At 41.2% G+C, this 22502-nt stretch overlaps 1 protein-coding gene across 13 annotated transcripts in view; it reads left to right on the top strand.

The window, feature by feature from the left end:
- NRG1 (neuregulin 1) overlaps positions 1-21897 on the top strand; it is a 1014644-nt gene extending 992747 nt beyond the window's left edge. For 5 of the 13 annotated variants that reach the window (XM_067721987.1, XM_067721983.1, XM_067721982.1 and 2 more), the window contains 5 exons: positions 9628-9730; positions 11255-11381; positions 13767-13897; positions 14704-14910; positions 17654-21897. In XM_067721987.1, coding sequence (XP_067578088.1) covers positions 9628-9730; positions 11255-11381; positions 13767-13897; positions 14704-14910; positions 17654-18305 — 1220 coding nt within the window. In that variant the 3' untranslated portion in view covers positions 18306-21897. Of the gene's footprint in view, positions 1-4924; positions 4949-9627; positions 9731-11254; positions 11382-13766; positions 13898-14703; positions 14911-17107; positions 17250-17653 lie in introns of all 13 variants that reach the window. The other 8 variants (XM_067721985.1, XM_067721984.1, XM_067721981.1 and 5 more) reach the window with 3 other exon arrangements.
- Positions 21898-22502: the final 605 nt, after the last annotated feature.

Here is a 22502-nt window from a genome sequence, read left to right as displayed (position 1 = left end):
ATTTCCTTTTAGAAATGTGTTTGTATTCAAATGACATAGATTTAGCAAATCCATGTGACTGTGTAAATTCAGTACATTTATATTTTAGAATTTAATGAAAATTCTGAACATGTGCATTGTACTTAAAATTTTGGAATACCATTGTGCACTGAAAGCAATGTTGAAGTACCAGATAGAGAAAAGCATTAGAAAATGAAGATATTCCCCCCAAGTGATGATAATGCAGTGAGATCTGATGGTAATAACCTGAAAAAATGTTCTCAGCTTCTCTTTTAGACCATTTTCTCTTTCATAAGATATAATTTTAAAATAGCTACTGTGTATTTAATCTGAGTGTGATTCCTTGAATAAATTCTTTAGTAAGCTTTCAGTGGCACTTCTGGAAGATGTCCAGGAAAGCAGCATTCATTTTTAATCTGATTCAACAAAGACTGATAGGAAGCACATTTACCAACAAAATCTGTAGTGACTATGCATCAGCGCTGCCTCACGTCTGGAAAAGCAAGAGCCTTCAATCAGAAGCTGCTTTCCAAAATCGTCTTGCCCAGAGTTAATTTTCTAACTTCCATGTCTTAAATTCTCAATGTTTATTTCTGCAGACCTTCACATAGAAGGTAGGGAAATAAATGTTTGCTGCTCTGGGAACTTTATGTTCAAGTAACAATGAAGGCTACACAAAAACTAAAAAGTGTTGCCACCATGGTAATGTTTAAAATTTACTTATTGGTGTTCATAAAGTTTGAAATGCATAACATACATTTTAAAAGAAAAGATATTCCCCAGCTTCAAAGAGAAACATTGTTCAACTTACCCAACCACATTTTCAGTTGAAGAATCACATCCTAAAAGAATGTACAATTTTTTAAATGCTTATTAACACATAACTTACATTATTAGGATTTAATACAGTTTGTCTGGTCAGGGTGTCCTATGGGACATTTATTGATTTATAAAAACTGATTTAAAATATAAAAGAAAGGAACACATGTATATTTTATAGAGTGTTCTTGAAGGAAGCCATTTTCCTTGAAATAAAACATATTTATAATACTTTCTAGGAAGATATTGTCAAGGTTAGTCAGCTTCAAATTTCACCCTTCTTGACACTGAATTCCTACTTGAAAGGATTGTGTTCATCATTGTGTGTGTGTGTGTGTGTGTGTGTGTGTGTGAGAGAGAGTGCGTGTGTGTGTGTGTGTGTGTATAGAGAGATAGACAATCGATAATCAATTTATAGACGTTATAGAAAGAAAACACTCACAGCTTCAATAGTTACAGGCAGTATGGAGCAAATAGGTCATGTATAAACTAACATTTAATAGGAAGTAATTATAGAATAGCCCAAATTATAGACTATTAGAGTACAATTTTAGAACTTGTAGGCATATTCTCAGAATGAGTAAACTTAGCCTTAAAAGTATTTTTGAACCATAGGTTACTAGTGCCTAAATTATTTGTGTTGACTTTTCTAAATGTTTTAAAAACTCTCTGAAGTTAATTTCTTTATCAAACATGTGTATCTTGCTGAAAGCAGAATAAAGACACACTCAACCTATGACAAAATTATCATTAACTCCAGCTGAGCGTTAGTGAGATTTCACTGTGTGTGTTTTTGTGAATGCATCAATACTTGCTCATGGCATGTGGAAACTTGGAAGGAAGGAGAGAGTTTCCTATTACATTTCGAAGGGCTCAGTGGCAATATGGGTTGGTATATGTGAAAAAAAAAAATCTACATTTGTAAAGGTAAGTCGAAAATTAGAAGTCAGGTGCTAAATTGCTCCTATTTAGAAATGACATTGACAGGACCCCTCTAGAAACCTCAGAGGGGCAGAAAGTCAAGAGGACACCTACCTCTTTGAGATTATTTGCATAAGGAGACCCAAGATGTTAAGGAACAAAATCCTGAATGTCTTCAGATTTAACAGAAATTATAATTGCATGTATGGACAATTTCAGTTTTTAAAAAAGTTGTTTTCTTGTTCTTTTCTCTAATGCAATTGAAAATTTAAATTAACCTACAGGTTAATCAATTTTCTTCAAACTATTCTAAAAATCCTAAAACAAAGGATTAGCGAGTCCATATTTAATAGTTTCTGAAGACTCTTAGATTTAAATTAATTTTTTATATTGCTTACTGCACAGCAGGAAATCACATGTAGAAAAGGAAACTAAATTGTTTACAGTAACCTTCGTGTTTTTGAGTCACTAATTTAATTTGAAAAATGGAGTGGCCAGGCAGAAGTTCAATAGGAAACATAGGATATGTAATAAGCCTAAGCCAACATTAGATTAAATAGAAAAGATAGAAAGTAACGACCTCTTCAGAAAATGAAACGTGTGTGTGTCTCCTACTTTTCTTGACTCACAATGAAAGAAATGTAGCCACCAATAGTAAAGATAGATTCGAGGAGCATTTGCTGTGGGACTAGTGTGACCGATGCATGCCTCTGCTTGTTTCCTTGTTAGGGCTTCGAGCCAGAAGAGATTCCAATTTTAAGTACCAATTTCCCTTTGAATTACTGAAATTGGAGCTGCCTGATATGAATGACTTCCCATGAAATGAAATTAGAGTTAGGCTCACAGACTTACCTATAAAACTGTAAATGCAGTAATATGTATGCATGAGCATGCTACTAATTTCATTGAAGACTTAACCAAGCTTTCTATGCAACTAATATAGACAATTAGCAGTGTTCACGTAGGCATGGAATCATGATTCTCTTCTCTGGAAAGAGTTTCTATAGTTATCTCTTGATTTTAACCCTTAAATTATTACTGACGTAGGAGGAAAAGGCAAGAGATGGAGAGGGTTCTAGGGAGAAAAACTGAGTCACTTTCTCACGTAAATGCGTAAGGAAATTTATGATCAGTTCTTCGGAAAATGAATTTTGGTATCTTGATGTTCCGAAGTTTATATGGAGGAAACAAATGCGGGGGGTAATGTCAGTCTGTCAAATTGAATGTTGCACAGAGGCAAGAGAAATTCGTTTGGATTGGAAAAAGTTGTTAATTTTGCTGTGAACATTGTGCAACCAAAGTAACCCTACATCCTCTGGCTTTAAATTTATGAAAAATGTAGGTGATTTGCCTGAGTACCCTGGACTCAAGGCAAACGGAACTCTCTGTTATATAAAGTGCCTCTTTATCATTACTAGATGCACTATCTATATATCTAGATATCTATATATATAGATATAGATTTTTTATATCTAGGAAACTTCATTTCCTTAAGAGGTGGCAAGTTTCTTTTTTTAAATCTAAATTCTTGAAATATCCCAGGAGCTATCAGAGTTTTGAGGGCCGTGAAATTAATCAGAAGTAAACCTACATCCATGCAGTAAGTGGCCCAAAGTAAATCTCCAGATATGTCTGTTCCCCACGCTGTTGAACCCCTCTGCTGTTGGCAGACATACTTCATGTCTCCTTTATTCCACAGGGTCACCCTGTGAGGCATTTATCAATATCATAAGCATTTTGTCAACAAGAAATTAACTTGTCCAAAGTCACTGAACAGGTAAATGGCAGAGAAAGGACCTGAAACGAGGATGACTCCAAACATACTTAACCTCCTCCTTTCCCTTCTCTATATGAGGGGCTTTGTTCACGTCCAAACTGATGCTTCTGTAAGAGAAATACCCCTCTACCACATGTTTTCAAACTTAACAGATGCCTTGTCATATTTGGGGGACTGTCCTGGTACATCTCTAATCAGTGACCAAGGGAAGAAAGATAGACCACAGAACCCCTCTGTTTTTATCCTGCCCCTCCTTCCCACCTGCCTCTCCACCACCCACGCACAAATAAGGAAATCCTGAAGGGCCGCACATGATGAAATTTGGTTAACAACTTTTTGTTTCAAGAATGGAATGGGTCCTTTCCAGAGGTTTTTGGTTTTTTCTGTTTGTTTGTTTGTTTTGGTTTTTCGGCCCCATTTCGTCACTTGAGCCTGTGCAGGTTCTGCTGGTCCTGCAATCCCGGTCCCTCGTCAGTCAGGTCTGCCAGGACTGTGGGCTGTGAGCACACAACTTTGAGTCCCTTTCCCTGGGCAGCCCTGCAGCTTCCCTGGGTGCCTGTGCCCTTCAGCTGTCATCTGGGCATCGGAGCTAAGCACTGGGAAGTGATCATCTAATTGGCTCTTCGTGATTTGAAGAAGTAGTAAATTAAATTTAACTAAAGAACCCAGGAATTGCATCCTCCCCCCGCCTCTTTTTTCAACCAATTGAAAAAGTGAGGCATTCAGAGCTGTCCTATGCCACACAGGAATTATATGGAAAACTGGAAGCAGGCTCCAGTGCCCCAGTGCCCCGTCTGGCTTTTTGAGCAGAAATGTTTGCTCCTTGTCATGTAAGTGGTGGAGAGAGTAGAAGGTTTGGAGAAAAGGAAGTAGTTTTAAAAAAATAACTAAAGCAACAAGAAATATTAGAGCATAGCTATATAAATCCATTGTGATGAAATTTTCCAACCAAATTACTTGGCTTCACCTCCTAGCTCTGCCACTGTGTGTCTTTGGGCAAAACAATTTCACCTCCCTGGAACTTCAAGTCTGCCTTTTGAAAAGAGAAGAATGAAATAATGCCAAATGCTGTCTCTGATGATAAATACAGTATTCTATTCCCAAATAATGAAATAGCATAGAGAAGAGTTCAGCCGTACAACTTCTCCCTCAGTAAGGTCTTTTAAGGGTTAATAAAGACACAGTGTGCTGGTATTTGCGCACCTCTTAAAAGAGAAGTTCCCTCTGTGGACTCATGGGGGCGTACCTGAGCACTGCTTCCTTAACCATCCGCCGTTTGTCTGTTCAATGTGCACGCACAGAGCCATAATAGTCGTGTGTAATGTGTTTTGGAGTGCAGTGTATTGCTCTTTTCTGAAACTTTTTCCCTTTCTTTCTTTTTTTTTTGTCAACTTTCTGCATTGGCAGAGCATCTTGGGATTGAATTTATGGGTATGGACCAATCATCATTCCTTTTAGCCTGCAGAATTTAGAGCCTATGAGCTGAAACCCTTTTTTTTTTCCCCCTGTCTATTCTTCCCTTTCAGTTCCTAACTAATTTCCTTTCTCTTTAGAAGGGATCATACAGCTATAACAGTGATTTCTTTGCCTTCAATCTATGGTTAGTTTACCAACATGGTACTGAGTACACCAGCTTTTAGATTCCCAGTTTTCACTTAGAGTTTAAAATCACCTTACCTGCTGCAAATTCACATATATCCCATGTTCTCTGACCCACTGGTTGATCTGGCCATGCTGTTATTTCCGAGCTGGGGTACGTTGGAGTGGTTTACAAGGCTGTAGGAAGAACCAAACCAGAAGCCTGAGAACAGAAGAAGCTTTACATACATCAGCGTAAGAACGCTCCACGTTTTAGGCTGATGGGAGCTTGACATACAATGTAAAAATCATCTATTAATATAGTAACATCTTAATCTGCAACATATTATATGCATAGACTTGGATTACTCTGGTTTTCTGGAGATACTCAAGCACTGCTCCAGTCGATTTCATTATGTCATGAACAGAAAACAGAATGAAATAGCCTTGTGCTATTTTAGTTGGAAATTCTAGTACTAACAGAATTAAACTTGAGTCACTATATCCCAACAAGTAATCAAATAGACATTTTCACACTGCAAATGTAAAATATCTCCTATGAGCATGTGAATTGGGGGCAGACTTCTTTGGAAAGCCTTCACCCTAAAGAGTTGGGAGAAAAGGCCAGTCTTGGGAGGAAGGGGAAGCCATTCTATTCTTCCAGAGGCTCTACAGTGCAGGCCCCCAGGAATGTGACCGTTGGTCAATAAAGCCATGTCCTGATTACAGGAATATCTGGTCCCCAACCAGCTGGTGTCAGTGACATCATGCGGTGAGAGCATCTTATAGCTGTTGCTTTCATTTCAATGATAACATCACAGTCTACACCTAATGTACTTCCCATAATTTGTGGAAAATCAGGTTGTTACAAGCTCTATCCATTCCACGGATAGAAACTCAAATTAATTGCTCATTGCCCCCAAAAATATTCCAAGAGAAAACTATTCATTTGATGGGAATAGCCCCACGTTCATGTGAGTGGTCCTTTGCACATCAGAGAACGTCACCCAAGAGTAAGGAACACAAGAGGTCCCACCAACATCCCGCAGGGGGCAGGTGGTCTACACGAGGGGAGTCATCTATTCAGGTTACTTTCCTTGGGATAAAAATTATCCCACTTCGAAATAGACTTATTGGCCTTACCTGAAAGGAAGAAAAAAATACCACCGTCACCTCCCCTCTTCTCCCTAAGAGCATCTTTCCTGCTTTATCACTTTAGGGTATAATTATTAAATTTAATATTTCTCTTCCCAAACAATGAAGTAGGGTGATGGATATTTCAGATGTATAACCTCCCTCAGTAAGATCTGAAGGGTTAGTAAAGGCACACTGATGTGGTACCCACACCAGGGGTTACCTTGGTAAGCTTAAGGTTTGACCTCTTAAGGGCAAACCTTCCAGAGGTTCCAAAGTCCCCAGCCAGCCAGAACATTCCATCCTTAAGGAAAATCCGACTTTAAAGGTCAATTAAAATTGAGACAGCCAAGGCTTCTGTCTCTTGGCCTAGCCAGATCAGTCTGAAAAACATGCTTGATCTGGTTCATTCGATGCATCCAGCCAAACCATAAGGACTCAGAAGTGTTGCAACTCATTAATAAGGCAGATCCGCCAACGAGCCTGATGGATTCTTCTTTTCAACGCTGCCTCTAATCTGTTCTTGTCCTATTGACCCCGTCACACTAGGAAAAAAATAAGGGGGGGGGGGGAAGGGTTTTTTAAAAAACTCATTGTTTATATTATTGTTCATCAGGTATTTCTCTTTGAACACATTTATTTTGTGAGGGTCACCTGATCTAGTAAACCACTGGAAAATCAGAAACTTAGATGAAAAACATTTAACGCAAACATGCTGATGTGAATACAGAACCCTGATCCACATCTGTGTTCTAGGGGCCTTGGTTTTAATTAGCTCGTTTAGCACTTTTCTTTTGCCCTTTGGCCTTTACTGGGCTGCCTTTCTATTTCCATGATTGATTTTCCTGGAAAAACTGTGTCTTCTGACATAACCTAGGAAGAATGGGCAAGTCATCATATACAATTTGTTCACAAACCCAAATTAGTCTATTTTATAATTAACCACCACCAAAAAACTTGCCAAAGAGGCCGTGAGAGGCACGATGCCTTTCCCCCTATGGCCCTTGGCTAGGTCCTCTTTTTGCAGTGTGCAGAAGCAATTTCCCAGGTTTCTCTAAAGATAGAATGGGAAGATGGCAATGCTGCCAAGTGCTTGCCATTTGGAAAGAAGAAAACAATAGAGTAAGCGAAAGAGGTATAGTAGGGTCTTCATTTTCTAGGCAATGACACTTTCACACTTCTGGTTTGTAACCAGTTCATCACAACCAAAGGATCCCTGCTCCGTGTCCTGCATCCCTGGAGAAGGACCAGTGGGGCGATGCCTTTGCTGCTTAGACTTAGTGCTGAAAACTGATCCGGGTGCCCGGTCCAGGCGGAGGCCCCAGGGGCATCAGCTCACAGATTAACACCTTATGAAATTGAATTCCCTGTCCTGTGTCTATGTGGGAGGGGAGGTAGGAGGCAGCAGACACTCGCAATTAACATACAAGCATCCACGTGCCACGTCCTCATTTGACTTTTGCGGCACAAAACTACGTGACACCGCTCTATGTCTCCTGGTCCGTTGTCGCCCCGCAATGCATCAGCTGCACCAGCTGCTTTGCTTTCTAATTGTGGCTTCCACGTGACCGCCAGTCTAGGTTAGGAGTTATGCTGTATGGGATAACCCTTCCAAATCTGCATCCACCTTTCCTCCCACCCCAGCACTTCCTCCCTCTGGTTTTCTTTTATGTATTTATTTTTCCTCCCTTAGTACCAGGCATGCTGTGCCAGGGACTTCAGATTGCTCCTTCACTTCTTAACCTTGTTTTCCCTCCTACCTGGCTTCCTCCCTCTCTCCGTCATTCTGTCAGCCCGTCTGTCCTGTCCGTTTGTTTCTTTTCCACTTCCAACACTTTTGGTTTGTTTTTGTATAATCTCTGCAGCATTCTGGTCTCTTACTTCTTTCTCTTCCTCCTGTTAATAATAATCAGTGCTCTTATTAATTTGATTTGACAATGTTCCTGACCTGTTAACTGGAATTTGATTACCATGGGCTTGGCTTGTAGGAAATGTTTTGTTTAATGATAAAGTCTACTGTATCATAGAAATTACATTGCACTTTTTCATTTCAAGAAGACTTCCAGCGACTTGCCCTCTCTCAGCAGAGAAAAAAAGTGTGGTTGCTGAGACAGAGAATGTAAACTGAAAATGTTCCATAAGGCCCCATGTTGATGTCCAGATAAGAGACCTTCATCGGTAAAATATTCCCCAGTTCTTGACCAGCTTGTTAATCAGAAGAGCAAATACAGCTCACCCCGCTTATTATGCATCAGTCGAGTTCTCTTTCTCATTGAACTCGTGAATCTCTCCCAATAATACGTGTGATTGGACTGGTTGGAAGCTTAGCTCCTAAGAGGATCAGGTTCACCATTAAATCAGCCAATGTTGTTAAGAACCTGACCTACCATAGTCTAAGCAAGTTAGCCCCACAAAACCCAACTGGCAAATAGAAAGCCTTCCATGAAGCAGAAACTGGTTGCATTGGGGGGTACAGCAGTACCTTCACCTGAAAGTTCTAAGCATCCCATCTCCTTAGTGCAACCGACATTAGCTAATTGGCCAAGTTGGTCAATGCAGGAGAGTACAATCTATTTCAAATCATGTATCATTTTGTGCCAGTGGTTTTGTAGTGCCATAAACTAGGTCTCTAAGTACAACTGGTGAAGTAATAATAATTGTTCCTCAAAGGACAAATCTTCATCATGGCCCAGGACGGGACGATCCCACCCATCGTATGGGGTTTCTCTGATACAGTGCCCTGCTATACTCCCTGTCATGGTGCTTACGTTTGCATTCTACTGTTAAGTCATAGGGATCCTGCATCAGTTTTGTTGCTAACTACAAGTCAAGCTCATGTTTGCAAATGTCTTTGATTTTCTCTTTTTTTTTTTTTAAGTTAGAAGTGGCTCTTTGTAAAGACCACAGGAATGGGAAATAGCTGGGAAATCCAAAGAGGCTCAGGGTGAGGGAGGGGCGGGGGCTGGGAGGATGGGAAGAAGGAAAGAAGGAGACAGAGGGTCCCAGTGGCGCCAATGCCGGCTCCTTTTACTGGTGTTGATTCCTGTTGTCTTTGCAAGAGATTTTAAAAAAAATAAAATCGACAGTTTTAACCAAATCATTATTTTATAATTAATGTTTATGATGTGCCAGTTTAGTACACATATATCTATAACTTATCATTAAAGTAACTGAATAGTATCATTTTTTAAATTATAAATGGCCCCCAACGGGCTTTGCCATTTTATGCTCAAACTGTAGTGCAGAGTATGCTGCACCTTAAGTACGTCTGCAAGAGGAATGAAGTGTCCCGTGTGTATTTCTTGTGAACATGGACAATACAGCATGCCAACTGTTCAGCTGTAAGTCCCGGCGAGGGTTAGGGACGCTTGCTGACGTCTGCTCTCGTCCCTTTCCAGAAGCGGAGGAGCTCTACCAGAAGAGGGTGCTCACCATCACCGGCATCTGCATCGCGCTGCTTGTGGTCGGCATCATGTGTGTGGTGGCCTACTGCAAAACCAAGTAAACGCCCTCCTCACCCCCTCTCCTTAGCCTACTGCAAAACCAAGTAAACGCCCTCCTCACCCCCTCCCCTTAGCGCACAGACAGCCTGGCCGGCAAGCTCCACTGCCTAGTCTTGAGAAAAGGGGGTGGGCGCCACAGAGGGACTTGCTCCTTATTTTTTTCCTCCTGAGTAATCCATTTTGAGGACCTTTCCTAATCACGTACATTAGAAAGCTTTGCCTATTTGTGTGAAAGTGTTCAGAAGACTTCTGATAATTGACCGCAGTCCCACGACCGAAGAAAGGGTGGGAGGGACAGGGTTGTACAGGGACACACGCAGGTGTCTGTGGGGGAGGAGCGTGTCATCTCACTGCTGAGGACACGTCCAACTGTACTCAGACTTAGCGGATAAAGGGAGCATTTGGTGCTGTTTGAAATGCAGGGGTTTTTAAAAAATATGATCGTGATGAATTTTCAATTCCATCTAATTAGGTGACCGGTTCCAATGCTCCCAAAGTGAGAGATGTACAAAAGGAATCTCACAAGAGGAGAATTAAGCAAAACTCGCTTTGAAAGAATAAAAGAGAAACATGAAAACAGATTTGTGTTTGCCTTGTTGGTCCTTTAAGCTGGGTTCATGTTAGCAAATACAATTACCGTTTGACATGAATTCTTTTCATTTTTCTCTCATACGTAGAACTCCTGCTTCAAGGCTGAAATAATGTTATTAACAGTTTTGTTTTATTTTGTCACTTCATCATATAAAATCTTGAGCCAAAACTAGTCATAGGACTAATATTACGATCCAAGTTGAGGAACAAAGACAATATGCTCTTATGGTATAAATGTAAGGGCATGGATGGCATTTTCTTAATGTCCCAGGATTCAGTGTGTTGCCAGAACTGAGCAAGCGATAGAGATAAACAAGCCCTCACGGAATCCCCCTTAGGAGTCGTCTTATATTCAATCTGAATACGTGAATATTCACTCCCTAGTTACAGAGAAAAGTGGTAATAGAGTAGGATCATATTATAATTGTGCCAAAATCTACCGGCAAAATAAGTACGTATCTTCACTCACGTACAGTTCTATACATACACACGCTATGTGTGATGCACAGATTCAACACTAACTGCATTTTCTTGAAAGACACACAGACCGGCAAAACTATAAATGAAATCAACCTTGTCAGTTGCATAGCATGACTTGTTACCTAAGACAAATGACCATCCCTAAGACTTAGGCAAAGATGGATTGATTAGGAAAGTTGGGGTATTAGCCACCTCTCAACTTGACTTGTCTTCTTTTTTTTTCTTTATCTCTCAGCAGTCCAGTTCAATTTCTGTAAGAATCCCATGCAGCTTCTTAAATCTACTTGCTAAGCATAGATGATTCCCCTCCTGAGAGGAAGTGGCACTGCCTCCCTCCTCCGCCCTCCCTCCCAAGCCACTGCCTTGAGTTGTGTGTTGATAGAAGAAAGAATCGACTGTACTGAAAAATGTAAATAATAGAAAAAATAAACGCTCCTTTTTTCCTATCCAGGAAGCAACGGAAAAAGCTTCACGACCGGCTTCGGCAGAGTCTTCGCTCTGAACGAAACAACATGGTGAACATAGCCAACGGGCCCCATCACCCCAATCCACCCCCCGAGAACGTGCAGCTGGTGAATGTATGTTGACTCTGGCCAGTGGAAAAGCTCAGCATCTCTCCTCTGTTCAGGCACCTTGAAGTTTATTTTCTAAAGCTCTTAGGCTCTTAGCTGCTGCCATTAATCACCAGGGCTTCCAGGAATCCAAGGTTTCGCCAAGAGAAAATAACGGGAACATTTTTTTAAGTGGATTTGGTGACTGTAAAACAAGCACGTTTCCTCTTATAAAGTGTTCATTAAGGGATCGGAATAATCATGTTGGGTTTGTTCTGTAGGGAAACCGTAACCAGAAGAAAGAACAGGAAAAAAAAAAAAAAGAAAGAAAAATAATAAAATTCATGATACAAGAATCAGAAGGAAATGTTTTATTTTTTTTTTATACTTTGGAAATGAAGGCTGCTTCAGTCTGTAACTGATTAGCCCTGATAACTGAACTAAAGGCTCTAGAGTCATTTATTTTTTTATTAGACTCATTTGTCCGGTGCCTGATGATTTACTGATTCTGATTAACAAAGGGAGACATTAGGGCATGAAAAGGTCAAGGCCATTACCAACCTTGCTTCTCAGTAGCCAAACTAGAAGAATTTAATACTTTCCAACTCTTTCTACATGATGCCAAACCGTCCAGAGGAAATACATCCTTCATCATTCGAAGATCTATTTTTTAAATTTATGGAGCATTCAGCTTTTAAATATAATGAAGTCATCAAATATTAAATTCTGAGAGTCTTTACATAGCTTTTTTTTTTTTTTACAGATAAGGGCCAGGGCAGAGCTGGACTCAGCTCTCCCGGCTTCTGGAGTTCTACCTTCCTACTCCGCCATCATTCTTCCTGTTTTCTCCATTCCCCTCTGATGTCTGGCTTTTTATAGGCAAAGCTGGAAGATTATATTGCAGTACCATTTTCTATCCTATAGTCAAAGATGGGTTTTGTGTGGAGCAAATATATCAGAGACCCAAGTTCAGGGTTGCTGGAGGTTCAACCACCAGCAAGTCTTGTAGGAAAGACCTACAGGAGACTGTTAGGTGCTGATAAATTAACATATTGGCTGCTTTCCTCCCCCTACCAGTATGTTCATTGGAATGTTCTGCACAGTTGCTAAATTCATTCACTATTGACACACCTATAATCTGTCACTTTATATAATACATAGGAGGCAGAATGACTGCCTGGATTCCAATTATGGCTCAAGCTATGTTACTGTGAGCTTTGACTTTTCTAAACCCTGTTTCTTCATCATAAAAATAATACCTACTTCAAAAAGTTCTTGCGAGCATTAAAAAGATAATCCGTATAAAACACTTAGCCCAGTGGCATCTAATGAATGTTGTATCATTTTTAAACATGATTTTCCTTAGATTCACTGAGCTTACATTGCCTTCCAAGGCGCAAGAGTCATTTGGTACGCAGACTAAAAATAGGTCGTTACATATGACAGTGCCATCTTTCTTTTCCTTAAAGCAAAGATCCACATGGAATAACCTTTCCATGGTTAAGAGAACCAGCCATAATTTCAAGCATAATTCAAGTTGCAGTTTTGTTTTTTTTTTGGTTTCCATGAATATATCAGGTTCTTTTAGAGCCCATAACCCATCAGATTATAAACTGCCCTATTTCATCTAAGACTATTCCTATCCGTGTCTTTTTACCCCGTTATTTAACTCAATTTGGTGTAAATACTAACAGGGTTTAAAAGACAATTTAAAGATGTCCCTCTCTCACTAATGAAAGGCGGTGACAGCTACTGTGATTTGGTGGTGAAAATAAAGTACAATCTACTTGCACTCAATATAAGGCCCTCTATTGTATGGTTTGTCAAGATGTGTAACCTTGACAACTGCTGTTAAGTCTTTCAAATCTCTCAGTAGCCCTGTTAGTCTTACCACTGACAAGTTAAAAATTTCAACGATATCATTAGGGCACCACGGGCACTGAGAAATTAAAAGAGAAAGATAGATTCAAAACAGAGTTTTTTTTCATTCTTCTAGTGACTTGAAATTTGAAACGAGACAAACCATCTCTGTTCTTTTGTTGCACTCAAATATCTGTTCGTCGTTTTTGATTTGCAACAACTATTACAAAAATAAGTATTGGGCAGACTTTTGTATTGAATTCTAGTCATGTTATCAGTTGGAAACGAAAGAGAATAGGTCTGTTTCTGATAAAACGTAGTTGTGACTGTAGGACCTACACTGCACGCGTATCCGAAGAGCAATCCCTCAACTCCATTTACCTAATTTAAAGACCACAGTAGCTGGGATAGGTTTTGTCATCTGGCCACTGGAAACTGGAATTTATTACGAAGCATGTGTATTAGAAGTAGAGATTTTTGTGTGTGTGCATGTGACATTGTTAGCATTTTGACTTCCCTAAATCTTCAAGTTGTGTCTCTTTGTTTATCCAGCAATACGTATCTAAAAATGTCATCTCCAGCGAGCATATTGTCGAGAGAGAGGCGGAGACGTCTTTTTCCACCAGTCACTACACTTCGACAGCTCATCACTCCACTACTGTCACCCAGACTCCCAGTCACAGGTATGAGAATAAAAAATCGCAAGGCATTTCTCTAAGAACTAATCTTTACACATTGTCTTTTGCTCTCACTGCCTACAAAAGGGACAGGAGGTACTTATGAGGCAGTGAGGTAAAGCAGAGTGTATGGCTTGGGACAGAAACCGACTTTGGACATCAAACTGGCTCTGCCGCTTAACTGCTGTTTGAATTTGAGCCTCAATTTTTCCGTTAGCAGAGTAAGGGGAAATGACACCTACCTTATAGGATCGTTGTTCCTTATTTTAGAGATCGTCTTTTCTCATGCCTGACCATTCACAGAGTTACTACACTGGGAAGGGTTTGTCTTAGAGGCCGTACAATACTTAGAAGTTGACTTCTTCCAGTGGTTGGATTGCCCTGGGATATGCACATGAGAACTGGCTAAAGAGCTGAACCTAAATTCTCAAATGCTCTGGTGATATCCGAATGTGTGCTACCAAGGGTAGCACTACACTTCCAAATGAAGCCCATGAGACAGGTGTTTCCTTAATCTAAGCCACTCAAGAACAGACAGACTCTAAGAATACTTAGTACGAAATGGCATTTGGTACATGTGTGTTGAATGGGTGAACACATGAATAAAGTGTATCCTTGCAAAGCCAGTCTAAATCAAGATCCTGTCGGTAGCAAGCAACTTTATAAACAATTCTATTCTGAGACAAGTACTATCGTAGTGAACTACTGATGCACCAGTCATTCGCAAGACTTGTCAGATCACTTCCTTTCATTTCCATGTGTGCCTATAATTAAAAATCTCTCTCTCTTTGCCTCTCACATTTCCTCTGTAGCTGGAGCAACGGACACACTGAAAGCATCATTTCAGAAAGCCACTCTGTCATCGTGATGTCATCTGTAGAAAACAGTAGGCACAGCAGCCCTACTGGGGGCCCAAGAGGACGTCTTAATGGCTTGGGAGGCCCTCGCGAGTGTAACAGCTTCCTCAGGCATGCCAGAGAAACCCCTGACTCCTACCGAGATTCTCCTCATAGTGAAAGGTAAAACCGAAGGGCAAAGCTACTACAGAGGAGAGAGCACCCCAGTAAGAGAATCCCCGTGAGCACCTGCGGTCCCACCTGAGGAACCCACTCTAATGAGAATAAGGGGCGGCAGCTGCCTGGTCTAGGAGTGCTTCTGGTTGACGAAGCCATCTTTGGGTTTGACTGAACCCACTGCTCGCGAGCTTCTCGCATCATCTCCGTGGCTGACAGGCAACAGACTTCTAAAGAGCTGGAATGATTCGATGTGGAAGGTGCAGCAAACTTGGGAGTTCCTAGCTCTGACCTTAGGCTCAGACCGTCGGGGCGGCGGGGGGTGGGGGATGTCTCCGTTTCCTCAACTGTACCTTGAGAGCAGAATGCTGGCCTCAGTGATCGATCAGGACCCTTCTAGAATTCTAAGTGGCCAGTTATCCAAACTCTGGTCGAGCTGGACTCCCGGTCGCACGCATTAACTCTTCCTTACCTTCCAGCCTCACTTAAGTCAAATCAAGGGCTGTGTCATTGCTGACGGCTGTAGGGACGGCTCGCATCCCTCCAGATAGTATCCCTTTACGGCATTCCAACAAGGGATGACTCAATAAGTGTCTCGTATGCTTCACCTCGCCGTCTTCGCGGGAGGTTGGCAAGGCAGATATTGCCTTTGGGGTGGCCCTTATTCCAGAGTGTGTTGGCTTCCTTCTGGGGCTATAGGGTTGGGTCAGGGGGGCAGTCACAGCAAAGGTAAAATAAAGATCAGAGCGAAGTGAGCTGAAAGCGATGCTTAATAAGAATACTGAATTCATAGATTCTCCGGATCCATTTTCACCTAAACTGGGGGAGAAAGTTATACCCAACCAGCATTCCTAGCCCATCAGTAAGCTGTTACTTATTTGTTTTCAAATCCAGCGGGGTTTCTGTCTGTTGGTTTGTTGGTTTGTTGACTTTACTGTCTTCTCAGTCTAATCTCTGACCACTTACTAAAAGGTTTACATCATGTCGAAGCGATACTTACTTGGTTTTCATGGGTGGAGATAATTTTGATACACCCTTCTACTCATGCACTGGGAAGTACTTACCCCAAAGGAGACCGGTTTGGAGGCTGCAGGTCATATAGAACCTGCTGATTACTTTTTTTCAAAAGCCTTTACCCCCAAATGGTATTTCAGAGTTTTACAGAATTAGTGGTTGCTCTGTAACTCATCTATGAAAAAGTAGACATGGTCCAAAACTGGTTTAAAACATTAGTCTTAAATTCATGTAATTATATCTTTATGTATGAAGTCTGTCCTAATTCAGTCCTTTTAGAAACCTGAAAAAGAGTTTAGGGATAAATTCTGTCTTCATCACTACATGTGATATTTGTCTTTAAAGTTTGACACTTCCCTGCTTCCTTTCATACCCCAGATATTAGCTAGGACTGCAAGATATACCTGAACCTAGGCATCATGGAGAGAAAAGACGAATCACTTTTATGGGCTGATTGGATTTGAATTAGCATTTCTCAGAGCGCTTAATTTAAGTATCCCCAAAACAAAATGTCTGGAGACTTGATCCCCAAATATTTCCATCTCTAGACACCTTCCCATTTTAGACACAGCCAGAGCTCACTTCCATATGACTCAGAATCATGGCTGATAAGCACAAGAGTTAATAGTTTCTTGTTTCTGTTAGCTAGAGTTCAGAAGATGGTGTCCTGTGTCATCACAGGTCATGTCAAATTAGACTCTGCAAATGCCAATGTGAAGAAAAGAGTCCTTTAGTGCTATGCATTGGTGACATTTTTATCCAAGCTGAGAAATGTGACTCTGAATAAGCCACATCTTTCTCAGTGCCACATCAGGTCTTCTTGTTCTGGGGGAAGAAACCACGATATGGTAAAAACAGTGCACTCAATGTCTTGACAGCTAGATTCACTGAGCATGATCAGACGTAACATGACATAAGGCGACACGGTACAGCCCAGTCTTGAGCAGTCACAGGAGATAAGCCAGAGACGCATACAGCGGTGGGCTTTGGAAGAGAGGTAGACCAGAGATTGGACGGAACTATGAAGCCCAAAATAAGTTACCTTTGAAATGTCATGGTCACTGGGATGGAGAGTTGCAAATTGAATGTTAAGAAGTAACATTTCATGGAAAAGTTAAAAAAGCACATAAATGTGTTACACTGTTATCAGGAATAAATCTAAGTTACTATGCTCTTTTTTTTTCATAAGACATAACCTTATAGCTGAGCTAAGGAGAAACAAGGCCCACAGATCCAAATGCATGCAGATCCAGCTTTCCGAAACTCATCTTAGAGCTTCTTCCATTCCCCATTTGGGCTTCATTCTCTAAGACCCCTTGGCCTTTGGGAAGGTATAGTATTTAAGTAATACTTCTTTCCCTTCCAAATCCCTGAGCCTTGGTCCTGATAAACTGAGAGGTTTCCAGGACCCGGCGCCCTCTTGTCTTAACTCACGTGCTTTTATTAAAATTCATGACGAGATCCGAAAACCTCAAACGCTTTGATGAGCTAGGCAATTTAGCTGATCTTTGCATGCACTCCTGTGAGGAGACTCTTGGCTACCTAATTTGAGATTCCAAGGGTGCTGAATGTCCTAGTGCAAAAACCGAGAAGTGTACGATGAATAGAAATTCTCTGAGGATGATATCTGATGATAATATTGTGAACGATGCCCCCTGACCCCACCCCACCCCCCACCCCTGCTCTACGGCTCTCATTCCACCACACTTATGCGGGGTATTCTCTGCTCACACAGGTATGTATCAGCAATGACCACCCCGGCTCGTATGTCACCTGTAGATTTCCACACGCCAAGCTCCCCCAAATCGCCCCCTTCGGAAATGTCTCCACCCGTGTCCAGCACGACGGTGTCCATGCCCTCCATGGCAGTCAGTCCCTTCGTGGAAGAAGAGAGACCCCTGCTTCTTGTGACACCGCCATGGCTGCGGGAGAGGGATGTCCAGCACGTTCAGCAGTTCAACTCCTTCCACTGCAACCCCGTGCACGAGAGCCACAGCCCACCCCCTAGCCCCTTGAGGATAGTGGAGGATGAAGAGTATGAAACGACCCAGGAGTATGAACTGACTCAAGAGTCGGTTAAGAAACTCACCAACAGCCGGCGGGCCAAAAGAACCAAGCCCAATGGTCATATTGCCCACAGATTGGAAATGGACAGCAACACAAGCGCTGAGAGCAGTAACTCAGAGAGTGAAACAGAGGATGAAAGAGTAGGAGAAGATACACCTTTCCTGGGCATACAGAACCCCCTGGCAGCCAATGTTGAGGCAGCCCCTGCCTTCCACCTGGCTGACAGCAGGACTAACCCAGCAGGCCGCTTCTCTCCGCAGGAAGAATTGCAGGCCAGGCTGTCCGGTGTAATCGCTAACCAAGACCCTATTGCTGTATAAAACCGAAATAAACCCATAGATTCACCTGTAAAACTTTATTTTATATAATAAAGTATTCCACCTTAAATTAAACAATTTATTTTATTTTAGCAGTCCTGCAAATAGAAAACAGGAAAAAAATCTTTTATAAATTAAATATATGTATGTACAAATGTGTTATGTGCCATATGTAGCAACTTTTTACAGTATTTCCAAACGAGAAAGATATCAATGGTGCCTTTATGTTATGTTATGTCGAGAGCAAGTTTTGTACTGTTCCCGTGATTGCTTTTTCACAGTATTTCAGCAAACCCTCTCCCACCCCGCATATTCCGTTTCTGCTGGCTTCTTGTGCGTTGCATTATGACGTTGACTCGATGTATGGTTTACAGGATTTGCAACTGTCCCTCTGTCCGCTTCAAGTAGTTCTCGATCAGTACGTCTTGTAATGGCACATCCATCCAAATACTCCCCTTCTGTGTGAAATATTCTTTTGCTTTCAGTATATGAAATGAGTTGTGTCTACGACTCTGCCAGCCAAAGGTCTGCTTCACTGGGCTCTGAGATAATAGTAGATCCAGCAGCATGCTACTGTTAATTACAGCAGGAAACTGCATTAAGTCATGTTAAATATTAGGAAGAAAGTAATATTGTGATTTTTTTTTTTTCAAAAACTGTATGATTCATCAGAAGACAGCTTGCTTGACAAAAGGAGCTACCATTTACTTTATTTTGATTGATTTTTTTTCTCGGCCAAAAAAAAAAGCAAGTTTTCGGGATAGCAGAGAAAATGGGTTCTGGCTACCGATCAGGGTAAAATCCAGCCCCTAAGGCGAGGATCGGTTTCACCTTCTCTCTCTGGGGGAATGATACAGCGGCTCATCTAGCTGAAGAGCAAACCATGGCTGGAAAAGGTGCAATCGTTCCTGACTTGTGTTTTTTCACTGATTTTGGAGCTAGGGACCGGTTGTGTCTTCTTGGCTCAAGGACAGACATATTATGGCACAAAAACCCCAGCTTCAACAGCACACTCAGCAATTTGTCTGAAGTACTTCTAGAGTGAAATGTGCCTGCTGTACATACTGGTGACGTCATCGTAGGGAAATTCTTCTTAGACTGTCTAGAGGAGTGAATACATAGAAGACACGGGGGAGAGCAACTGTGTGACTTGGTTAGTAATTTTTAAGTTTTTTTGACCATTCCTTTGTCCTCATTATGTTTCTCTCATTTTTCAGTGTTGCCTTGATTAAGTCATAACTATGCATGAACATTTTTGTCAGGAATGGCCAGTGTGCATGTGATTTCTGATTAGTAAGAACCTCCTACGAGTGATGATTCATCAGGAAATGGCAATAGTCTTGGAAAGATTGCACCTTTCCATGCAGAAATGACTCCCACCTGTGTGCTAACCTCTCTGTTTACAGCTGTATCACCCGTTTTCCCCCTTTCTTACTTTTTTGCTTTACTGTCACAAAAACAGGATTAAGATGGGTCTATACTTTGCACGTTCACTTGGGATTGCCAATCCAAGGAAAGCCTGTAGGTAGAAACATTTGAAATAACTGCTAATCCAGGAAAATAAGAGAATTAAAAAAAAAAAATCACAGCCCCATTTCTGTCAGATTGGGCTGGAGCTTTACTTACGTTCCAAGTGGCCTCCTAGGAGCCATGGAACAAAACGGGGAACAGGTTAGCAGGGGGTTCAAAATACCAGACATGAAGTCAAGGAGAGTGACTCTTCTTGTTTGCAGGTGAACTGAATCTATTTCTTCACCAAATCTCTATGTTAAAATTAAAGGAAAGAAGTGACATGCAAGGAGGTTTTAGAAGAAAAATGCAGGCTGAGCATGAGTCATGTCATTAAGCTCCTAAGTGTTTCTACAATCCACAGAGACACCTGTCTACAGGTCCTTGAAGTTACTCTTAGTATTTGGTATCCCAAGCATCCTTCATGGTCCCATGCCACTTTCTCTGCGCTCAGCGGTATCTTCATGTGCTTGTTCCCCTCTCCTAAGGAGGCCCTGACAACTCTCCAGGTTGCACTGATTTCCCAATTCTGTAGAATCAGTTAAGCTCATGGCAGGGGAGAGAAAGCAGTCAAGCAGTGAAGAGATTCTCTCAATTACTCTAATACTGCATTTGAAGACCTCGACTCATTCTTAGTCTATTTCAATTAAAAAAAAGTCCCACTGTAATTAAAACTCTAAAATTTCTGTTTCAAATTCTTCAGGCATTTGGAGTCCCATTCTGGAGAATTTCAGGAATAAATAAAATCTTCTGTTGAGAGCAATGAACAACATTTTCCTCAGTATGAAAAATCACTGTAAATTTTCAGGTTGCAAAAATAGATGAAAATTGAGAGGAAATTTTCTTTCCAACTGGTTCTGGTCACTCACCGAGGTGGCATATCTGTTGGGACAGGCTTTCTGTCCGTAGAATGAGAGGTTCCCTTGATAGGAAAGGTCAGCTGACTCCTCGGGGCTGCCTGCTGTGGTCCCCGGATTTGGGTTCCCAGAGGCACCTCCAGGATGTTTAAATGCCACCATCCCTGTTTATAAACTCAAGAGTGCAGTCGCAATCCAAAGGAGTGTGAACCTACGTTACCCGCATATGGGAAACTTTTGTGGGTCTTCAGGTAGCAGAAATTGCCCAGAAGTTGGACGGCGACTTTGTTTCCTGGGTCTGAAATCATATCCCGCTGAGAAATGTGGAGTGGAGCATAGTATATGAAAAACTCCTTTTTCTCACTCCAGATTCCTTTACTACCCTACTCTCCCTCCTTGCTTGGTAGGACTTTTGTTTTTGAGAGTACCTGGACAGTCTCGTGCTTTCTACAAAATGGCACTCTGCCTGGGTATTTATGAATGTGTCCCAAAGAGCAACATGCCGTATCTTCCTTATTTAAGTGTGACTGTCTTGATATGGTTAGAGTTTATCCAGGGTCATTTGCTCAGTAACTTTTTTTTTGGCCCGGGGTTGAAAGGTGCATGGCTCACATTGGTGAAAATAAGGAAGACCTAGTTTTATCTTTTAGTCCTGGCTGCTTCCCACCAGCCACAAAGAGTTCTATCTACAAAGACCCATGAAACACTGCAGAGAGATGCAGTCAAAAGGAAACGGCCACATATCACAAGTTCTATTATATATTCTTTTGTAAATACACATTGTACATTACTTGGATGTTTCCCTAAATCATTTACTGTCTTTATGAGTCCATGTCAGTTTTTTTTTTACTCTCTCAACTTACTATGTAACATTGTAAATAACATAATGTCCTTTATTATTTATATTTAAACAAACACCTAACATAGAGTTGTTTTCATATAAGTTTAAGATAAATGTCAAAAATATATGTTTTTTGGTTCTCCTTTGCTTTAAAATTATGTATCTTTTCCTTTTTCTTTGTTTTTAAAGAATAATTTATTGTTCAGGAGAAAGAATGTATATGTAATTGAAACTATTTGAAGAATGCACATTTGAAGGCCGTGAGGTACTGATAAACTAAAGAATTTATTATCCAACATACTAAGCAATAAGCAATTGTGATTTATTTAAAAAGTTTTGTTCATTTTCCATGGAAGACAATACTGCAATAAAAATGCTACTCTGTGGAGATCTGGGAGTGTGGGTCGACAGACAAATTGTCCAGTCTGTTGGACCAGCACCTTGCCTTTTACTGTGACGGTTTTGCTAATGTAGGACTGTGTTTGATGGATCCCATGATCATCTTTTCTGTCCGTTGCTTTTGCCCCCCTGCCAATTCTTGAATCATCTTCTGCCTGTCGAGTCTGCCTACTACTGTGTACCTTGTTGAAGGAGTCACAACCAAGCAATATGACACTTTCTTTCCCCCAGTTCCCCCGGCCCCTACACACAAGAACATATCAGAGAGGCTATCATGATCGACAGGGTCCCGCTTGTTACCATGCTCTGTACAGACAGCAGGTAACTTCTTCAGACTCATGGCAATGTCAGTGTGGAGACCCATTCAGTCATGAAAGGGAAACTTGTTACCATGGTCCAGGGAGTCTGGTGGCCACCATGGCCTAAAGGCACCCAGTCAGAACCAGGCCCTGCTAAGCTCTCCTAGAGCTTTAGTAAACGTATTTTCTCCATCAGGTCCATGATTTATCAATTCACAGTTTTAAGAGAAAATAAGGCTTCACTGGGTTCTTTCCTCCTCATTCTATCAGTAAAGCAAACTCAATGTCTATCCTA

Source organism: Pseudorca crassidens, chromosome 21 (genome assembly GCF_039906515.1).
Source record: "Pseudorca crassidens isolate mPseCra1 chromosome 21, mPseCra1.hap1, whole genome shotgun sequence".
Lineage (NCBI taxonomy): Eukaryota > Metazoa > Chordata > Mammalia > Artiodactyla > Delphinidae > Pseudorca > Pseudorca crassidens.
Note: the sequence above shows the minus strand (reverse complement) of the source record. Positions and strands in the feature narration are given on the sequence as shown.